This window comes from Carcharhinus amblyrhynchos, chromosome 3 (genome assembly GCF_965287045.1).
Source record: "Carcharhinus amblyrhynchos chromosome 3, sCarAmb.v2.hapA, whole genome shotgun sequence".
Classification (NCBI taxonomy): domain Eukaryota; kingdom Metazoa; phylum Chordata; class Chondrichthyes; order Carcharhiniformes; family Carcharhinidae; genus Carcharhinus; species Carcharhinus amblyrhynchos.
In genome coordinates this window covers 74,526,062-74,545,670 of record NC_137326.1, presented here as the reverse complement: position 1 = coordinate 74,545,670, position 19,609 = coordinate 74,526,062, and the positions used below count along the sequence as shown (strand labels likewise).

Below are 19,609 nucleotides of genomic sequence, written 5' to 3'. Positions count from 1 at the left end.
TCATTGTACAGTACAGCCCATTGTGTAAAGGCTAGACTACATTGCAACAATTTCCAGGACAATCATCACAATTGAATATAGTAAGTTTACTCTGAGCTAGAGAGTGGAATCTTCCCAGTCCTGAGGAAGCAGGTTTGTGTGAAGGTGGGACTGGAGGTAAAATGGGAAATAATGGAGTCAGTGTTTCTATTTCCCAGCAATCTTGCCGGAGGCAGCTGAACATTGTGGTGACTGTTCTCCAAACAGTAGCAGTTAGCAAATAATAAGCAATTGAGGGACTAACAAGGGGGATGAGGAGGATGCTGCCAACTGCAGTAGATGTCCAATGGGTGGAGTCTTGTTGAGGCATTGGGGGTCTCACCTACCAGTTGGACAGCTGATTAGAGGCATGTGGTGTTTCTTCGGGAAGCCCATCCAATCCTACACCAGTCAGTAGCGAGGCAAGTGATTGGCTCTCCCTTGGAATCAAGACATTGAGGGAGGCAATACTGAGAGCTGCCAGCCAATTAGAAAATCTGTAGCTCCTGCATTTAGCAGCATCATTGGGAGGCTGTGGCTATGTATGGAAGGACATCCCCACAGAATCCCAGGATTGAGCCAGGTCACAGTTCATGTGGCGGGTGGGGTTTCATGGACTAAAGTCATGGAGAGAAGGACAGGGGAGGTGGGCAGCAAGGGCAGAGTGGTGGCTCTCAGAAGGCATCTTCCCAATGTCCATTACGTGCTCCGGTTACCTCCCACAATCCAAAGATGTATAGGTAAGGTTGATTGGCCATGCTAAAAAACATTGCCTCTTAGTGTCCTGAGATGCGTCAGTTAGAGGGATATGCGGGTAAATGTGTAGGAATATGAGGGTATGGCCTGGGTGGGATTGTGGTCGATTGTAGACTCGATGGGCCAGATGGCCTCTCTCTGCACTGTAGGGTTTTTATGATTCTAAGTGCTTTTGATTGAGGATCCATCCCTCCACAACCCCCAACTCTGAGGTGACAAGCTGGTCACACAGTTGTACTTTTCATGCATACTTAAGGCCCACCTGCAGCTAGTTTAATATCAGTGACAGCAGGATAAGGCTTTTATGTGGTCATTAATTGGCCACTTAAGGGCCTCAGTTGGCAACAGGGTGGGAAGGTTGTCCATGGGCCTTTCTGCCCAGAACATAATTCTAGCAGAATTGGGAAGGTGCAGGGTTCCAGTAGGCCACTCTCCCGCCTAAGTACAGTCCCTTCTCACTTCCAAGTTCACCACCAGCAAGAACACAAGATACTGGTCAACAAGTATGGAGCCAGGTGGTTTTATGGAGGTGGCCCCCTGGTGGTGGGATGGGTAACCATCAGAAGTGGAGTACTTACCCCTAATATGGGCCCAAGGATAGGAAAGACTCACCGTGACCCTTAAAGAAATTCATGTTGGAGTGCACACAACAGGTTCAGGGCCTGGAAATGGTTTCAACTACTGAAGATAAACCATTTGCAGAAGATTCCATCCAATAAACACAGGCTGCTCTTGTACTTTCTGGCTGCCTCTTTGCTTTGTCAAGAAAACTGACTCTATAGAAAACCACTAACTTAAAAAAGTATCAAGTCTTAATTCAGAACAAATGCTAGCTACTCTACTAGGCACGGTTTAACCTCTACAAATCCAAGATTCTTTCCAGTTACTTTAGAAATCTACATGAACTACAGTTTTAGCCTGCACCCTCTACTTAACTAATAATCACAGAATTCCGAGTGTTATAAGTCAGTAATACGTTAGTACAGCTGATTTGCCAAGTTTCCCGAAACAACTTATAAACTGGACACTTTTTATAGTCAATCATATGGCTGCCAGTCACACGAACAGAGTAATGGACAGGGTTCTTGCTCCTGGCAAACATGGAATTCTTGACAGTTGAAATAGCTTTCTTAGCAAAGTGAACATTGCTGCTGTAGATATAACCTGTACTATGCGTTACTGGAACAACACTATCGATAGCACGCTTTTTACCCAGAATCGCACGAGAGTCCATTACCTCAGAACCACGACAGATATGCAAAATGTTCCTGAAAATCATTCTGCGTCAGTATCAAGCAAACTATCACAAAGTTCAAATTATTAATGACAACAACGACTGAGTGATGTTACAAACACACTGTAAATTGGTATTGAATCGATCACATGCTTCCAGTGACCTTATAGTCTTCTAATCACACAGTAGATTGATATAGAATCAATCACAATGTTTCCAGTAACTATGTAGTCTTCCAGACACACTGTAGATTGGTATAGAATCAATCACACTTTTTCCAGTAACTGCAGGATCTTCTAGTCACACTGTAGATTGGTATAGAATCAAACTGCTTCCAGTAACTGTATAGTGTTATTTACACACTGTAGATGGGTATAGAATCAATAACATCGCTTCCAGTAATTGAATGTGTTATTGACACACTATAGATGGGTATAGAATCAATCACACTGCTTCCAGTAACTGTATGGTGTTATAAACACACTGTAGATCAATTTACAATCGATCTCACTGCTTCCAGTCACAATTGTTGATGAGTCTTGAGTCATTTGCACTGTTTCATTGAAGTTCTAAACAAATTGTAACTCAGGCTAAAATCTATTGCTCTTCATTCAGTAATTGTATCCTGTAGGTTCATAAAGAATCAATCGTACTGCTCCCAGTAACACCGTACAGTTAGAAACAGATGGAAGGTTGGTACAGAATTGCTGGTGCAGCTCCTCCAGTCACTTTGTGATGTTATAAACACATTGCAGAATAATCTCAAATCGACTGCACTGTTTCCAGTAACTATGCTGTAAAACCAAGGCTAGGTTGATGTGAAATCAATCGCCATTGCTCTTCAGTCACTGAGCAATGCACCTGTGTAGCTGAAAACTTATTGGTATCTTGTCACATGTTATCCCTTTTATATTTAGAATCATTTCAACTTGATAAACAGCAGGCTCAGGTTTCTGGACTGGCTGTTGCCAACAACCCAACTTTAAAATTATTGTCATTATTTGTTTGTTGGCACTTTATGAAATGAGGGCTATCAAATTATTAAATAAACCCACTCCTTCCAGGTGAAGAACTTTGAACAAAATATGGTATGATGGTAGCTTGCAGTCAGTGGACTGAACCCTGTGCCCAAGTTGCCCTTTCTATTTTTTGCCATCGTTTAAAATAGATGCTATTGAGTCATTGCCTTGTGCCATGGTCAGCTCATCGCTAACACAGCTCTTTCATCCACTCTGATCCCTACATCATTTGCACACTGCAAGCTAGCGGCTTGGCTGGAGGTAAAGATGAAGAGATGGGGAATTAAATCAGAGCGACAGGAGATGAAGATGGAGAAACAGCAGATAAAAACTGAGAGACGAGAGTTGAAGGCTTCCTCCGAGAGAATTTCAATGGAGCTTCTCAGCCACAGGGTTGGCAGGTAAGGTCCAGGTTGTGACAGTTGCTTTGCTGGACATTATGCAAGACTACAAATCGAGTTAGTGTTTCTCAATGCCATTCTGTTCCCATCCACAGTGTCCTTTTAATTCTAAATAGCCAAGGGTCCAGCTGGAAGCTAGTAAGAAGCCTCGTGAATCCAACCTTTGTTACTCAATCTGCAGCTCAACACAATTATAAGTAGAAAAAATTTGAAGTCCGACCAATCACGAACCAGTGGGATAGGTTCAGAGCAACTTTCAACAGGGAACGTGCTCACAATGCTGCAAGTACCTAGAACAGTGGCTGCATATTATTGAGCTCGGTGGTGTGGGGGAGTTGGAAAGCTGTCTTTTTATGAGGACCCCAAGTGGGATATCACAGCCACCTTTTGATGAGTTGGCTCCTGAGCTGTCCCACCAACAGTACTTGCTGTTGCTCACTTGTCATGTGAACAAGATGAAGGTCATCATGGGATATTCATATCTGTCTCCTGTCTTTACTTCCTTCCTACATGTTGTATGGTTTGTTCTGCTGCAGAAGGGGCAGGGAAGAAAGTTAATGTGTGCATGGCCCCAATACATGTGTATAAGAGGGGAACAAAGCAAGCCAGTATGAGAATGGAGATATCTTGGGTGGGAAATAGGTAACCCAAGTTAATCAAAAAGGCAGGGAAGCTGCAGATTCAACAATTGACAGAAGTTGAGAAGAACATATGGTTAGTGAAATAAGTGAAACAACAAGCAGGAGATGATTGTTGGAAGTGAGCAGGAGAGCTGGTGCAGTGCAGTGCATTCTTATGATTGATGATGAGGGATCTAATGCAGGGGTGATCACTGAAAAAGGGTGGCACGATGTCACAGTGGTTAGCACTGCTGCCTCACAGCGCCAGGGACCCTGGTTCGATTACCAGCTTGGGTCACTGTCTGTATGGAGTTTGCATGTTCTCCCTGTGTCTGCGTGGGTTTCCTCCAGGTGCTCTGGTTTCCTCCCATAGCCCAAAAATGTGTGGGTTAAGTGGACTAGCCATGCTACATTGCCTCTTAGAGTTGGGGGACTAGCTAGGGTAAATGCATGGGATTATGGGGTTGGGGCCTGAGTGGGATTGCGATTGGTGCAGACATGAGCTGAATGGCCTCCTTTGCACTGTAGGATTCTATGATTCTAAGGGAGGGAGGCACAGTGAACAGAAAGAATGAGGAAAGAAGAATCTAGATCAACAATGGTGTGCCTATGAAATCATCCAGTCTCTTCTACATTGGATTCAGATACTTGGGGTGATGATCTGCAACTCCATTCCTCTGCCACCTGTGACCTGGCTGTTTGTACCTTTTTTAACACTCCTTGATTCTGACTGTAACCAGTAATGCATCCAGGGAGGTTGATCTGGGAGACAACTCATCCATTTCTGCCAGCATTATTCACCAACTAATGCAAGAAGAAATAGAAATGGAAAGAATATGAATATCAGTGCATCCCACAAGCTTTTAATCGAAGCCTGAAGCCTTCAAATATCCTCCAGCAGGTCTGCCACAGAAATTGCATGGTGGACAATTGATCTACATTGAGAAAATTGGCCATCCAGCCTACTAATATTATTATAGTGTGGCTCAGATATTAAAATCTCTTTTTTTTTGTAAAGCACTGTCTACCCTATTGTAGGGTCATTTGAGAACACAAGAAAGTCCTTGTTGCCCTTTTGTGAGTCACTTTAGGCCAAGGTAAGGCTTATATCTCAGAGTTGCAAGCCACGACCAGCAGCTGAACCATGGAGTTTTCAGTGGTGATAGAAGAAGAATGAGAACCTTGAGAGGCAACTGCTGCTTACAAGTGGAGGATCCTCGGGGACAAGGATTTGTATTTTCGTTAAGCAGACATGAGAATGGCAATGGGAAACTACACCATGTATTTTTTTCCTGGTCACTCAATGAAATTAAAGACAGGCAGCTCCTGCATGCAATTGGAAAGTAAAGGACAGCGAGGCATGGAGAAATGAGCAGGTGCCTTGAGGGAAATATTACAATGAGTTTAGAAGTGATTTAGCCAAGTCCAGAACTAGGGTCATAAATCTAAATAAAGCCAACTATGTAGGTATGATGGGCAAGATTGGAAAATTACATTGAAAGGAATGATAGGAGACAAGTAATTGCATTGGGGAGATGGAGGAGTAGAGGTAATGTAGCTGGATTAATAATCCAGAGGCCCAGGCTAATGCACTGGGAACAAGTATCCAAATCCCATTACATCAGCTGGTGGAATTGAAAGCTAGTCTAAGTAATGGTCACAATCAAACCATCGTCATCTGGTTCACTAATGCCACTTAGGGAAGGAAATCTGCCTTCCTTACCTAGTCTGACGTACATGTATCTCCAGATCCACTGCAACTGCCCTGTAAAATGGCCTAGCAAGCTACTCAATTAGGATAAACAACAAATTGCCAGCCTCTCCAGTAATGCCCACATCAATTGAAAGAATAAAGAGAAAACTATTTAAAGAATTAGAACATAATTTTCAACAAAGCTGCCACGCTAGCATCTGCCCAGCAACGTGGAAAATTGCCTGGATATGTCCTGTAGAAGGACAAATCCAACCCAAGCCAATTATCACCCCAGCTGTCTATTCTTGATCATCAGCAACATGATGGCATGTCATCCACAGCACTATCAAATGTCACTTGCCCGACAATAACCTGTTAGCTGACGCTCAGTTTTTGTTCTGTCAGGGCCACACAACTCCTGGCCTCATTGCAGTCTCAGTTTAAATATGGACAAAGGAATTGAACTTTGGAGGAGACATCTTGAGTTCAAAGGCAGACTGACTGTGGCATCAAGGAGCGCTAGCAAAACAGGAGTCAATAAGAACTGGGAGGAAGCTCTCCACTCAGCTCCAGAACATTACTGCTGGAGTTCCTGAGGGTAGGCCCAATCATCGTCAGCTGCTTCATTAATGACCTTCCTTCCATCATAAGGTCAGAAGTGGGGATGTTCACTGATTGCACAATATTCAGCACCATTCATGATTCCTCAGATACTGAAGCAACCCATGTCTGAATGCTGCAAAACCTGTACAATATCTTGACACATGTCGATTTTGACAGCTCTGTCCTTCAGAATTTGGTGAGCTCAGTCATTTTTGGGATGGACATTGAAGCCTCCCGTCCACCAATAATATATTGTGCCATTGCTCTTTTTGACGCTTTTTCTAAATGGTGTTCAACATGGAGGATTCATGAGCTGAGCAAGAGTGCTGATTGGTCATCAGAAGATTTCCTTGCCCATGTTTGATGTGAAACTATGAGACTTTGTGGGATCCAGTGTCAACATCAGGGACCCTCCAACTGTACTTATCTGCATATACCACCATGCCCCACCTCTGGTAGCTCTGTGTTGCTGTTGCAGGACAACAACCAGGAGTTGATGGAGGAATCGGGCTGATGCTTATCGAGTCTATGTGACAACTCTCCTAATTTTGGTACTAGTTCACAGATGTTAGTGGGAAAGATTTTGAGAGTTGACTGGGCTGGATATGCCTGTGTTGTTTCTGAATCTGACGCCAGGTAGCCCATCTAGTTTTATTTCTGCTTTCCTTTTATTTTCACGGTATGATGTAATTTAGTGGCTTGCTAGATAATTTCAGTGAGTTAGTAAAGAGTCAACCTCACTAGTGTGGGGCTGGGATCACACATAGACACTATCCTAGAAAAATGATATGTTTTCTTCAAGCCTTCAGTGAACCAGTTGGGTTTTTATGACAATCAAACAGCTTCATGGTCCAATTTAGAGCCAGCTACTCCCCCATCCTATTCCCCCATCTTAATATTCATTATATTAAGTTGCAAACCGAAATGAAACCCAGCTATCATTTACATTTAAAAATCCCAGTTGAAAACTATGTGGTAAATTATGTCAGGTTGGTGAGAAGGTGTCACAATCATAGAGTGATGTAATCACTAAGTGAGATGGATACATTTCCAGCTAAAGGTCACTACTTTTCAGGCCAATCAGAGCATGTGTGCACTTTCAGAACGCTCCAATGACCGTTTTGAGGCTGTTTATTCTGAGTTCAAGTTCTACAGAGATAAGGTTCAAGACTCTGATAGCAGGTAGATAATAAATCTTAGAACTATTAAGCTTCTTGAAAGCAACAGGATAGCAATATGATAACCTACAAGATCTACTGTGGTAACATTTGCAATAATTTGCTGGATCACTGCAGTCATCAACTGGATCTATTGGTGCACAATTGAAGTAATCAGTTGAATTTATTGGGTTGTTATTACAATGTTTGGGTGCAATATGTCGGATGATATGAAATTGACTGCAACAGGACATATATAGGTAGCCGCAGCTTGGACAGACAAATGGCACAATGGACTTTAACACAGAAGTGTGAGGTCAGGCATTTCTGCAGAAGGCGTAAGGAGAAGCATTATAGACTTGAATTGAATTGATTTATTATTGTCACATGCGTTGGGATACAGTGAAAAGTATTGTTTCTTGTGTGCTGTTACAGATAAAACATACTGTCAAAGAGTACATACAGGAGAAGAATAGGGTGATTGCTCCAATTGTATACCCTAGAATATAGTTGCAGTTACTGATGGGATGAAGAGAAAGATCAGCTTATTGTGGTCCTATCACACAAATTAAGATTTAATAGCATTCCTAAAGAATATGCAGGGAGAGAGGGACCTTAAGGTCCATGTGCACTTTTTGAAGACATCAGGACATATTGAGAGGGTAGTAAGCAAAGCAAATGGGATTTGGAGCTTCATAAATATAGGTATTTAGTGTAACAGTGGGAAAGTTATGTTCAACATTTATAAAGTCCTGCTGACGCCACAGCCAGAGTATTGCAAATAGTTCTTGTCACCACACCTTATGAAGAATTTTAGTGTCCTTGAGACAGTACAGAGTAAATTTACTCTAAACCATGAGAATGGTTCCAGGATTGAGGCATTTTAGCTATAAGGATATTTTAGAGAATTAAGCTGGAGATAGTATCCTTGCAGCAAAGAATGTTGAGGGGAGATTTGATAGAGCTGTACAACATTATGATGATTTTTAACTAAGGTAAAGAAAGAAAACTATTAGCTGATGGTACAAGGACTGGGGGACATGGATTTAAGGGGCAGGATTTACCATGCAACATGCCACATATTTCGCCGCCATGAGATCTTCTGGTCCTGCTGTTATCAATGGGGTTTACTGTTGAATGCACCCTTTGCCACCAGAAAGTTCTAACCAAGATTTTGGGCATGAAATGTTGTGGATATGTGAGGAAGAACATTTTTACAATTTGAGTTTTAATGACCTGGAACTCTTTATCTTCAAGGGAGGTAGAAATGGAGTTCATTTATAATTTCAAAAGGAAATTGGATGGGCACTTAAGGGAAATAAATCTGGAAGTCAACAGGGATATGATGTGGATATGCCAGCGTTCTCAACAGGGATACCCAGGGGGAATTGGACTGGCTGGATTGCTCCACATACAGCCAGAATCAACTTGGTAGATTGAATGGCTTCCTTCTGTACTCTATGGCACCATCCCCTTTAATTGTTCTAATCCCTTTAAATTTCTCTTACAAGCATTTTTATGTTGCTGTCACAACTCGTAAGCCCCTACATCCACCCCAAATTTACAAAAATCAATGAGATGAGTGGGCACTTTGCCATCCTGGAAGGATCAACATTAGTTCTTAACCATAGATTTTCACTGGGAATGCATGACAGAGAATTTTGTGCACTTTTAAGTCTACACTTCTTTTGATTCAACTTTCAGATTGGAGAAGAGAATAGAGGAATTGAAAGCTGAATACCAGGCACTGGATCAGAATGCAAAGGAGCTCATTCAATCATTCGAACCGCAATGTGCAAACATTGCTCAGGAAGCCGGAGAAGATGAGCTATGGTCATCGCTCCTGGAAGACAGGTGATGTACCGATAGAAATAGCTGTGCAAGGACAAGAGGACTCCATTCTGCCATGAAAAAATGGATCAGCTTGGCATGGGATGGTTACTTTGGACCTACCCTTGCAAGCATCAGAGCTCAACTTTGACTAAGCACATGATTGCCTCCCCAGAATCTGTATGGAGTATCTGGCCTTGATGGCTTAATTGGAAGTTCCACTCCTGCTCCTCTACAGGCTATACACAGGTCCAGGCCTCAGCATTTTGTTTCTCAATAAGTTGTGTAGGTGACAGTGCAAGGCCATTAGCTTAGAGTGTTTACAGTACATACATTATTGGGATCCCACTTATTTATATATAGCTTATATTACTGCTCAAGGTTTCAAAATTCCTGACATGGGAGAAAGTATAAATCCTATTTCCACCTAAATTTAAACTGGGCCTGATTCCTCTGGAACACTGCTTTAATTGGATTGAATTTTTAAGTTCTAGCCAGGAGCAAAGAGCCATTTGTGGATCTTCTGCCTATCATCTCTAATGGGCGTGTTTAGGGGCCTTTCAGAAATTTCTCCTTTGTACTTATGAAAAGTCACGCTAGTTCACGAATCAACTTCTAGTCTTCTGTAGGTCCCAATCCTTTGCTTTTCAGAGGTAACTGGTCCCATGAGAATTCTTTTATCCCTTGTGCTGGACTTGTCATAATCCAGGTCAGAAACTCCGTAGTGTTTTATGAAGTCAACCCAGACCATAAGTTTTGCACTTTGAACTAGGTGCAGGTAAGCATAAGATGTTTCACTCCAGGTATGAGTCAAATGTCCCACTAGGGATAAATTATCAAACAAAGTTTATTTAAAAATATAGTTGAACTATAATAAGAAAAATCAGCAATAACTTTTACCAATTACAATAATACAAATATAACATTATATAAACCTTAACAGCTAAGTTTTCTGTTCCAAGCTAAAATAACTCCCACAAACATACACCCAGTTCTATACTTAGCACAGAGCAAGTATGCTCAAGTGATGCTGGACCTTGCAGCTTTCCAACCCCTGCTATGGGTGTTGAATTGAAGACGCTGAGGCTTTCTCAGTCCTGGGACTTTTTGCACACCTTGAGACTCACACAGATACTGCTTGCCTCTAGCATCTAGCTGCACCTCACAGGCAGCAGAATTTTTACTCCAGAGAGAGGCAGAGAACACTGCTTTCAATCTGCAGTCCCAACAACTTCTGCCAAAATGAAAGTAAAAACTTGGATTTCTCCTGTGAGAAAAAACACTTTCCCAAATTACCACTGACCTGTCAATCATTGTTCACCCAACAACTCAAAAAGGATTATAAAACTCCAGGAATTACATTAGTTCAAATTAAAAATAACCAAGAAGAGCAGTATATTGCTTCAGCATCATTTAGAAGGCACTAGTACAGACAACATGGTGAAAAAACTAAAAATGTCAGGCCTGCTTAAAAAAACTGCAGGGAACATGATTAAAATACATTTTTAAAGGCACAAGATCATCACAGACTTGTAAGAGCCAAAGAATAACAAGTCACTGCTGCACCTCACAAGGTTGCACCTCACAAGGTCAAGTCAGAATAGACATCACTGGTGACCCCAGCACTAAGGTTAAGCAATAGGAATTCTGGCTTCCAGTCAGGGAAGCAAGAAATCCATTCTTAAACCAGTGATGTAGCAGGCACCTGAGAGTTTCTGAATCTACATGTACAAATTCTTGATTAGCTTGCATGATTATTAAAGCTTTTTCGTTGGTTGCAAGATTCTGTAAGATTTTAAAAAGCCTTTTACTTTATTCCCAATTCTCCAGACTTATTGCCACTGTTTGACTAATGTCACAGAGAAATTCCAGTCCAATCCCATATGTCTCAGACTCAATGCATGATAAATTTCAATATATATGAATATATAATGATTGCAAGCAACCAATTTGGCCCATGAGACTCTCAAGTAGGTCACAAGTATCTCCCAAAAATACACTGTAATCTACACTTGTGCTTTTACAATAATGCACCTACTTTTACATACATTAAAAGCAGCTAATCTGTTTCAATTTGATTTAAACCCATTCTGTCCAAACCTGCATACATCACATGTCAATGTCTTATCAATTATATTGTTAAAGTTTGTTATGCTGCTAAGGGAAACAGGTGATAGGTATTGAACACAAATGAAAAAAGAGTGGCTGGGATGCTGGATTTATGTGAGGAGTGTTGATACTTGCATCAACTGACATGGATCCTATTAACATCTCATGACTGTATTTTGGAGTGTAACAGTTACATGAGGCCCAGTGTTTTTCCATTTCTCAAGGTTGATGCATACTGCTTTCTCCTTTAGCTCATTTTGGTCCTTTTCCATAAGAATAGGGCACTCAGTATAGGTCCATATTTTAACCTATTCACTATCAAAGTCATGCAATATGTTCCATCTAAATAATGCACTCCAATTGTTGATATGTAGTTTTCGCCAATGTTGCATTTAATTGAATCTGTACCAATTGGTTGTTGTATTTATTCTCACCGAAGCAGCCTGTTCTGTACACTCAGAAGAATTCAATTCGTTGCTCTTGCTGGTCTCCATACTCTCAACGTGTAAACTGTAGTTCCCTATACTACACATGAGATTTTTTACCTAAGTTAACCTTTTATTATGCATTGTCCTTCAGCTTCATAGTACCAGTGATTTCCTGCAAAAGGGATAAGGTGATTTACTCTTATATCCTTTAATATCTGTCCCCATTAAGCTTTCTGGTGCTGCCAACTCATCACCTCCACACCACCCTACCCCATTCCCCCAGTCTTCACATTGATGTTGGCCATCTCACTAAAAGAAGCTGCCCAGGAATAAAAATTCCTGATACAGCTCACAGATTAGGGTTGAGGCTGGAACTAAATTAAGAGTTGGGATAAAGCTAGGGTTGGATTTATGATTGGAACTGAAGGTTAGAGTTGAGCTAGAAGTTAGGATGAGAGTTACTGCCAGTGTGAGAGGGAGAGTTGGGATTCCACTTTGGGTTCCAGCATTCCAAGATTTCCTTGGTGCCTTAAAAGACACTGCTGCAAGCAACCAAGGAATGTTCCGGATAGGTCAATTAGCCTAACATTAAATTATTGGAAAAATGATGGAATTTATCATTAAGGAAGTCTCAAAACACTTAGAAAAGCATACTGTGATTTGAACATGTCAACGTGGTTTTAATAAAGGGCAATTCTGCTTGACAAATTTATTAGTTTTTGAGGATGTGACAAGTAGGATAGATAATCAGAACAGGTAGATTTGGTATACCTGGATTTCTAAATGGCATTCAATAAGGTGCTGCATAAAAAGTTAATAGGCAAGATAAGGGCACATGGAGTTGGGGGTAATATATTAGCATGGATAGCGAGTTGGTTAATGAATAGAAAACAGAAAGTGAATGTAATCAGAGCTTTTTTAAATTGGCAAATAGTGAATAGTGGATCAGTGTTGGGTCTTTGGCTACTTACAATCTGTTTTCATAGAATCCCTACAGTACAGAAGGAGGCCATTCAGTTCATCGAGGCTGCACCAACAGCAATCCAACCCATGCCCTATCCCAATAACACACGTATTTACGCTGCTAATCCCCCTGATACTAAGAGTCAATTTAGCATAGCCGCTCAACCTAACCCGTATCTTTGGACTACGGGGGGAAAACCAGAGCATCCAGAGGAAACCCACACAGACAGGAGGCGAATGTGTGCAAGCTCCACACAGACAGTGACCCAAGGCCGGAATTGAATCGGATCTTAGATGAGTATTATATCTACGTCCGTGATGGAAAAGTGGAAAAGTGAGATATGGGAGGACACAGAGAAGCTGCAAAGTAACGTAGACAGGTTAGGTGAGTGGGCAACAAGATGGCAGATGGAGTATAATATAGGGAAGTTATTCACTTTGGTTGTAAGAATAAAAAAGAATATTTTTTGAAAAAGATGACAAACATGTGGGTATCGATATTCAAAGAGACTTGGAAACACTTGTATAAGGAACACAAAGATAGCACCCAGCTGTAACAAGCAATTTTGAAGGCAATTGAGATGTTCGTCTTTAATGAAAGAGGATTAGAGTGGACGAATAAATAAGTTTTGCTACAGTTGTACAGGATCTAGGTGAGACCAAAGCTGGAATACTGTATGCACTTTTCATCTCCATGAGTTAATTGGGCTTATATTCTCTGGGGTTTAAAATAATGAGAGGCGATATTATTGAACCTACAAAATTCTGAAGAGGCTCAATAGGGTGGAGGACACAGATTGTTCCCGCTGGTTGTGAAATCTAAAATATGGAGGCACTGTCTCAGGATAAGGGACCAATCACCTAGGACTGAGCTGAGGGAAAATTGCTTCACTCAGAGGATTCTAAGTCTTTGGAATTCTCTGCCTCAGATGCTCCATTGTTGAATACATGTAAAGTTGGAATAGATTTTTAGTCTCAGGAAATTAAGGGATATGGAGATCAGGCGGAAAAATGGAGTTTAAGCCAAATATCAGTCATGATCGTATTGAATGTCATAGCAGGTTTGATGTGCCGTGAGGTCTACTCATATTCCTATAATCTTGTATTCATAGTGCCAATAAATCTAAATTTTAAAAAATACCTTTGTTTACTATTTATAAAACTTGGAACATATAAGATCCTGAGGGATCTTTTTCGAGCTGATATGGAGAGGATGTTTCTCGTTGGAGATTCTAAAATTAAGCAATACTGTTTAAAAATAAGGGATTGCCCATTTAAGGCAGAGATGAGGAGAAAAATTTTCTTTCAGAGGGTTGAGAATCTCTAAAACTTTCTCTTTCTCCAAAGGCAGTAGAAGCAGAATCTTTGAATATTTTTGAGGCAGAGGTAGATAGATTCTTGATAACCTTTAGCCCCCTAGCTTATCGGGGTAGGCAGGAATGTGGGATTGAAATTACATTCAGATCAGCCATGACCTTACTGAATGGAGGAGCAGGTGCCAGGGCCCAAGTGGTCCTAATTTCATCAAATTTTGGGCCTGGAAATAAAATGCTGTTTGATGATGCACTGAGTGGGAGTGTTAACTTGAAGCGGGGGAAATTCTGACTTCCACCACATTGGTTTATTTGTGACTGTAAGACTTACTTATTTTACTTATTTGTGTCACAAGTAAACTTGATTAACCCAAAGGAATATGAGCAAAAATACTGATGTCTGCTAGAGATGGATTTCAAATCCATGACCCTCGCCCTGCCTCAGAGCCACCCACTGCCCACCAACCCTCATCGATGAAGATATGTACTAAACACGGCAGCAGTGGAGAAGATGAGGGGTAAAACAGTCAACAGGAGGTAGCAGCAGCCACTGATCAGGTCCATAGTCTGTAAAGCAGTTGACTGCAGTGACATGAGAAATTCAATGACCTCATGAGAAGAGGATGAGTACATCAGGTACACGAACATACTGCTGCTGCTGTGGCACTAATACTCAGTGTTAATTATCACTCTCTGACAGGGGTATTCATCATAGCTCCCTGTGAATACAACAATATCCCCTTTCTTTATGCACAACCCATTGTCAAAATCTGTTAGCACAATTTCCTGATTCCAATGGTGCTGCCTACAATCTGGTGGCTTGTGATGAATGTGCACTTCCTATCTGCTATATTGAAGACTTAGGAAGCTACTTAGTGCCATTAAAAAACAGGCACCATGCGATCAAATTTCTGAGATCATATGTCTAAAATTGAGCTAGATTTGAATCTAGGTATCTAGGCATGAAGGTTAATGCTTTAAACCTAATTTTTAATGTTTGTTAAATAATGTTGATTTTCTAAACCACTTTACATCCATCAATACCACAACTTACTCTGTGCTTTCTTCTGTGCCTAATAGGCTCACACATGTGGAAGTCAACATATTCTTCAGTTATGTTGTTGACATGCTTAAGTCTTTGCATCTTTGTGTGTTGGAGAAACAGCCAAGCTTTACCAGCATTCTGCCCACGCTGTCTTCTATCCTGAGAAGGAAAGTTTGGGACATGGAACTAGAGGCCATTTGGACAAGTGTGCTCCCAGAGTTTGGTCTGAATGAATCCGATGTAAAGGCTCTGTGTGCATTCTTTGTGACCCACTGCAATGAGGCTGACTATTACCCACTGAAGGAAAGACAGATGTACAGTCAGAATATCCAAGAAGTCTTAGACAAAGCTGTGCCCAGTCGCATTCTACATCACTGTCTCTGCCATCTCGTGCAGTTGGCAGAGAAAGAAAATAGTAAGGTAGCAACAGAGCAACAGCAAGTCACAAGAGCAAGCACACGAAGGAGACCTAGACCAAAGTGAAGAACAGGACACATGCTCAATTCAAAGCTCAGGGTGGAGATTGACTTCATTGTCCCACGTTGTAATATCCTTTGCCTCCAGTTAATAAAACACGTCACAGATTCTTTGCAAAATAAGCAAGCTTGAACTAATTAAGATATCGGGCAGCGAATTTCTCTCTGGAATCTCAGAAGCAGCATCTGCCAAGAATGTTAAATTGACAAACAGTCAATCAGTACCCAACACACATGGAAGGAAACAGCCAGCAAAACCACAATGCTGCTCAGCAAGGGGTTGCCAAGAAAGTGGGAAGTGAAGTTCAGAAACATTGTAGTGATAAAAGATTCCGCAGTCAGGGGAATGGAAAGGCACTTTGGCATGAGTCTCAAATACTCAGCTGTGATACCTTCAGTTTGAAGGGATGGTCTCATAACTGACACATTGAGTATCCTATCAATAGATGTGATCTGATCTGTTGAGTGTTTCCAGCCATTTTAAAATTTTATTTTGCTTCAGATTCCAGCAGCCACTATTTTCTGACTTCTGTGATAAAGCTCAGCCTGCTGAGACGAGCCTGAGAGCGTGCAGTGTATGAAGCTATTCCAGGTGGGGTTGATCTGAACGTATTTTGACACAGCCTGTGACTTGGTCCTACATATCAATGATCAATCAGCTTGCTTTGTGCTTTCAACAGGCAGTTTCATTTGTGTTACAACTAAGACTTGTATGTAATTAGAAGTTAGGACACAAGGGGAGATTTTTCCAGCACAGGAGTGTGAAGTCCTAATCCAAGAGAGGTTAAATTCCAGACTTTTACACTCATTTGAAACAAAATCTAAATCCAATCATCATACAGTCATATATGAAGGGTTATGTGGACTGGAAACGTTGCCTGTTTTTCTCTTCACAGATGCTGCCAGACTTGCTGAGTATTTATCCAGCATTTTCTGTTTCTATTTCTTTTGTGTGATGGGCACTGACTCCTTAATGCTAAATTAAGTGAATCCATGGGCTAAATCAAACAAAAATAACACGTTGTTTTGGTGAAACGTCATTGAGTTGAAACATTGCTGCCTAGCCTGTTAAATATTTCTACCATTTTCAGTTTTCATTTCAGATTTTTAAAAAAATAACAAGTCTGTATCTTTAATAATGGAATCCTCCATGACTACAGCGTTTCTGCAAGTCACTCTTTTGGCATCTTTGCATTGGTTTTATTTATTGCTTGCCTAAACCAATTTGTTGCCTTTAGTTATCCGTATCGTTGTAAATTCAGCATTCTCATGGGATATTTGGACTCTTATCCTATTCTTCCTCCTAACATGCTCTCAAACAGAATGGAATGTCACCCACTGCATTGGAAAACAGTAAGCCTGAGCCCAAGAGCTGGAGTGACTTGCTGCAAGTGCAGTTATCCCAGACACATGCAACTTTGCACAGGACAGAGGGGAATTAATTTCCTAATTAATAGGAAACAGAGGGCTGATATGAATGGGTCATTTTCAGGCTGGCAGACTATAACTAGTGGGGTGTCTTCGGGATCAGTGTTGGGGCCTCGACTATCTACAATCTATATTGGATGAAGGAGGTGACTGTATTGTAGCAAAATTTGATGACAGTACAAAGATAGGTAGGAAAACAAGTTTTGAGGACAGAATCTGCAAAAGAATATTGATAGTAAGTGAGTGGGCAAATACTTGGCCAATGGAGTATAGTGTGGGAAAATGTGAGATCATTCAGTGTGGCAGGAAAAATAGAAAAACAAAATGTTATTTAAATGGAGAAAGACTTCAAAATGCTGCTGTACAGAGGAACGTGGATATCCTTGTACATCAATCACAAAAAGTATTTGGGAGGCAAATGAAATGCTGCCCTTTATTGCAATGGGGTGCGTTGGGAGGTTGGAGTTTAAAAGTATGGAATTCTCATTATGATTGTACAGAACATTGGTCACACCACACCTTGGGAACTGTGTACAGTTTTGGAAGGATATACCTGTATTTGAAGCAGTTCAAAGAAAGTAAACTAGGTCGATTCTTGGGATGAAGTTGTTGTCTAATGAGAAATGGTTGAGCAAATGGGGACATAGTCACTGAAGTTTAGAAGAATGAGAGGTGATCACATTGAAATGTATAAGATTCTGAAGAGGCTTAACAGGATGGATGTTGAGAGAATGCTCCCCTTCATGGGGGAAATCAAGAACTGGAGCACAGTTTAAAAAACAAATCTCCCATTTAAGGTGGAGATGATGAGGAATTTCTTCTCTCAGAGGGTGTTAATTTTTGGAATTCTCTTCCCAATTGAGCAGTGGTGCCTGGCTGATTGATATATGGGTTATTGGATAATAATGTCCTCTTCTATTCTGTATTCAGGGCTGACTTAGATTGTTACAAAAGCAGAACGAGGCAGATGTTGAAGATCTGAAATGGAAACAAAGTGCTGGAAAAACTCAGTGGGTCTGGCGCATCTTTGGTGAGAGAAAGAAAGTCAATGTTGTGAGTCCAATATGACTCTACAGAGCTGGGCACACTTCTGTTCTACAAGAGAGTCAAAGGTTATGGGGTTGCAGGCACAGAGTTGAGGCTAGGATCATGATCTTATTAAATGGTGGAGCAGGCTTGAAGGCCAAATGGCCTATTCCTGTTCCTATTTCTTACATACTCCATGTTGCAGATGTCTCTGTACTGCAGTAAATGGATTTATCTTAATGAAGAATTTAAATTCATTTTGCACTTTCTATGATGCCAGGACACCTGGAAACACTTTATTGCCAGTGAAGTACTTTTGAAGTGTTCTCATTATTGTAGTGTAGGAAATGTTATAGCCAATTTGTGCTCCATAAGCTCCCACAAAGTGCAATGAAATAAATGATGAACGAGGTCATGTTTTAGATCAAAATATTGTGTAGGGATCTGTTACATCCACCTAAAAGGACAGAAGAGGCCTCGGTTTCACAAAAGATTGCACTTCTGACTGTGCAGCACTCCCACGATGCACCATTGGAGTGTTAGCCCGGATTTTGTGCTCAGGTCTTTGGACTGAATCCTGGACCAATAGCCATCTCACTCAGGTGCAAGGGTACTACCACTGAGCCAGTGCTGACACCAGAAGAGAGTAAATATTACATAAGAGCCATGGTGAAGTTTTTTCAGAATGGTATTGAAGTAAACTAATGTGTCCCTTAAAAACAAACTAACATGGACATCATTTCCTCTGTCAACCTTTCCTGTTCAGTGCAGTCATGTGTAAACGGGTCGAACTAACTGATTGGGGTGATGCAGAGCCATGATCAACAAATTGCTTAAAGTGCCCAAGATATATCATGTGTTTTTGCATGTTATGATGCAGTGAAATACATGCATCTCTTACAACATTCATTACCCAGCACCCTGAGCCAAGAAAGGGGAAGAATTAATAAATTATACTGAGTCATGCGATTTTTAATTAATTCATGGGATGTGGCCATTGCTGGCTGGACCAGTGTTTATTGCCCATCCCTAATTACCTTGAGAAGGTGGTGGTGAGCTGCCCTCTTGGACTGCTGCAGTCTGCGTGGTACAGGTACACCTAGTGTGCTGTTCGGGAGGAAGTTCCAGGATTTTGACCCAGCGATGATATATTCCCATGTCACGATGGTGAGTGACTTGGATGGGAACTTGCAGGTGGTAGTGTTCCCATGGACACTAAAGTGGACATGACTATCTCAGGCTGTTGCTTGCCTAATCTGTGATACAACCCTCCCAAGTTTCATGGGGTCCAGAGTTGATATTGATGACTATCAGGGTCATCTGAACAACATTATTTTTGTTTGATTTATTCCATGGATTCGTTTAACTTAGCACTAAGGAGTTAGTGCCCATCAGACGATTGAAATAAAAACATCAAATGCTGGATATACTCAGCAGGTCTGGCAGCATCTGTGAAGAGAGAAACCAGTAATGTTTCGAGTCCACATGAC

General features: G+C 41.2%; 1 protein-coding gene across 1 annotated transcript; it reads left to right on the top strand.

The window, feature by feature from the left end:
* The first annotated feature begins 3,178 nt into the window (after nucleotides 1-3,178).
* Nucleotides 3,179-19,499, top strand: LOC145341404 (single-pass membrane and coiled-coil domain-containing protein 1-like). The gene is made up of 3 exons (XM_080186343.1): nucleotides 3,179-3,428; nucleotides 9,206-9,355; nucleotides 15,225-19,499. The coding sequence occupies exons 1-3, from the start codon at nucleotides 3,295-3,297 to the stop codon at nucleotides 15,670-15,672; spliced, it is 732 nt and encodes a 243-aa protein (XP_080042469.1). The 5' UTR covers nucleotides 3,179-3,294; the 3' UTR covers nucleotides 15,673-19,499.
* The last annotated feature ends 110 nt before the right edge of the window (nucleotides 19,500-19,609 follow it).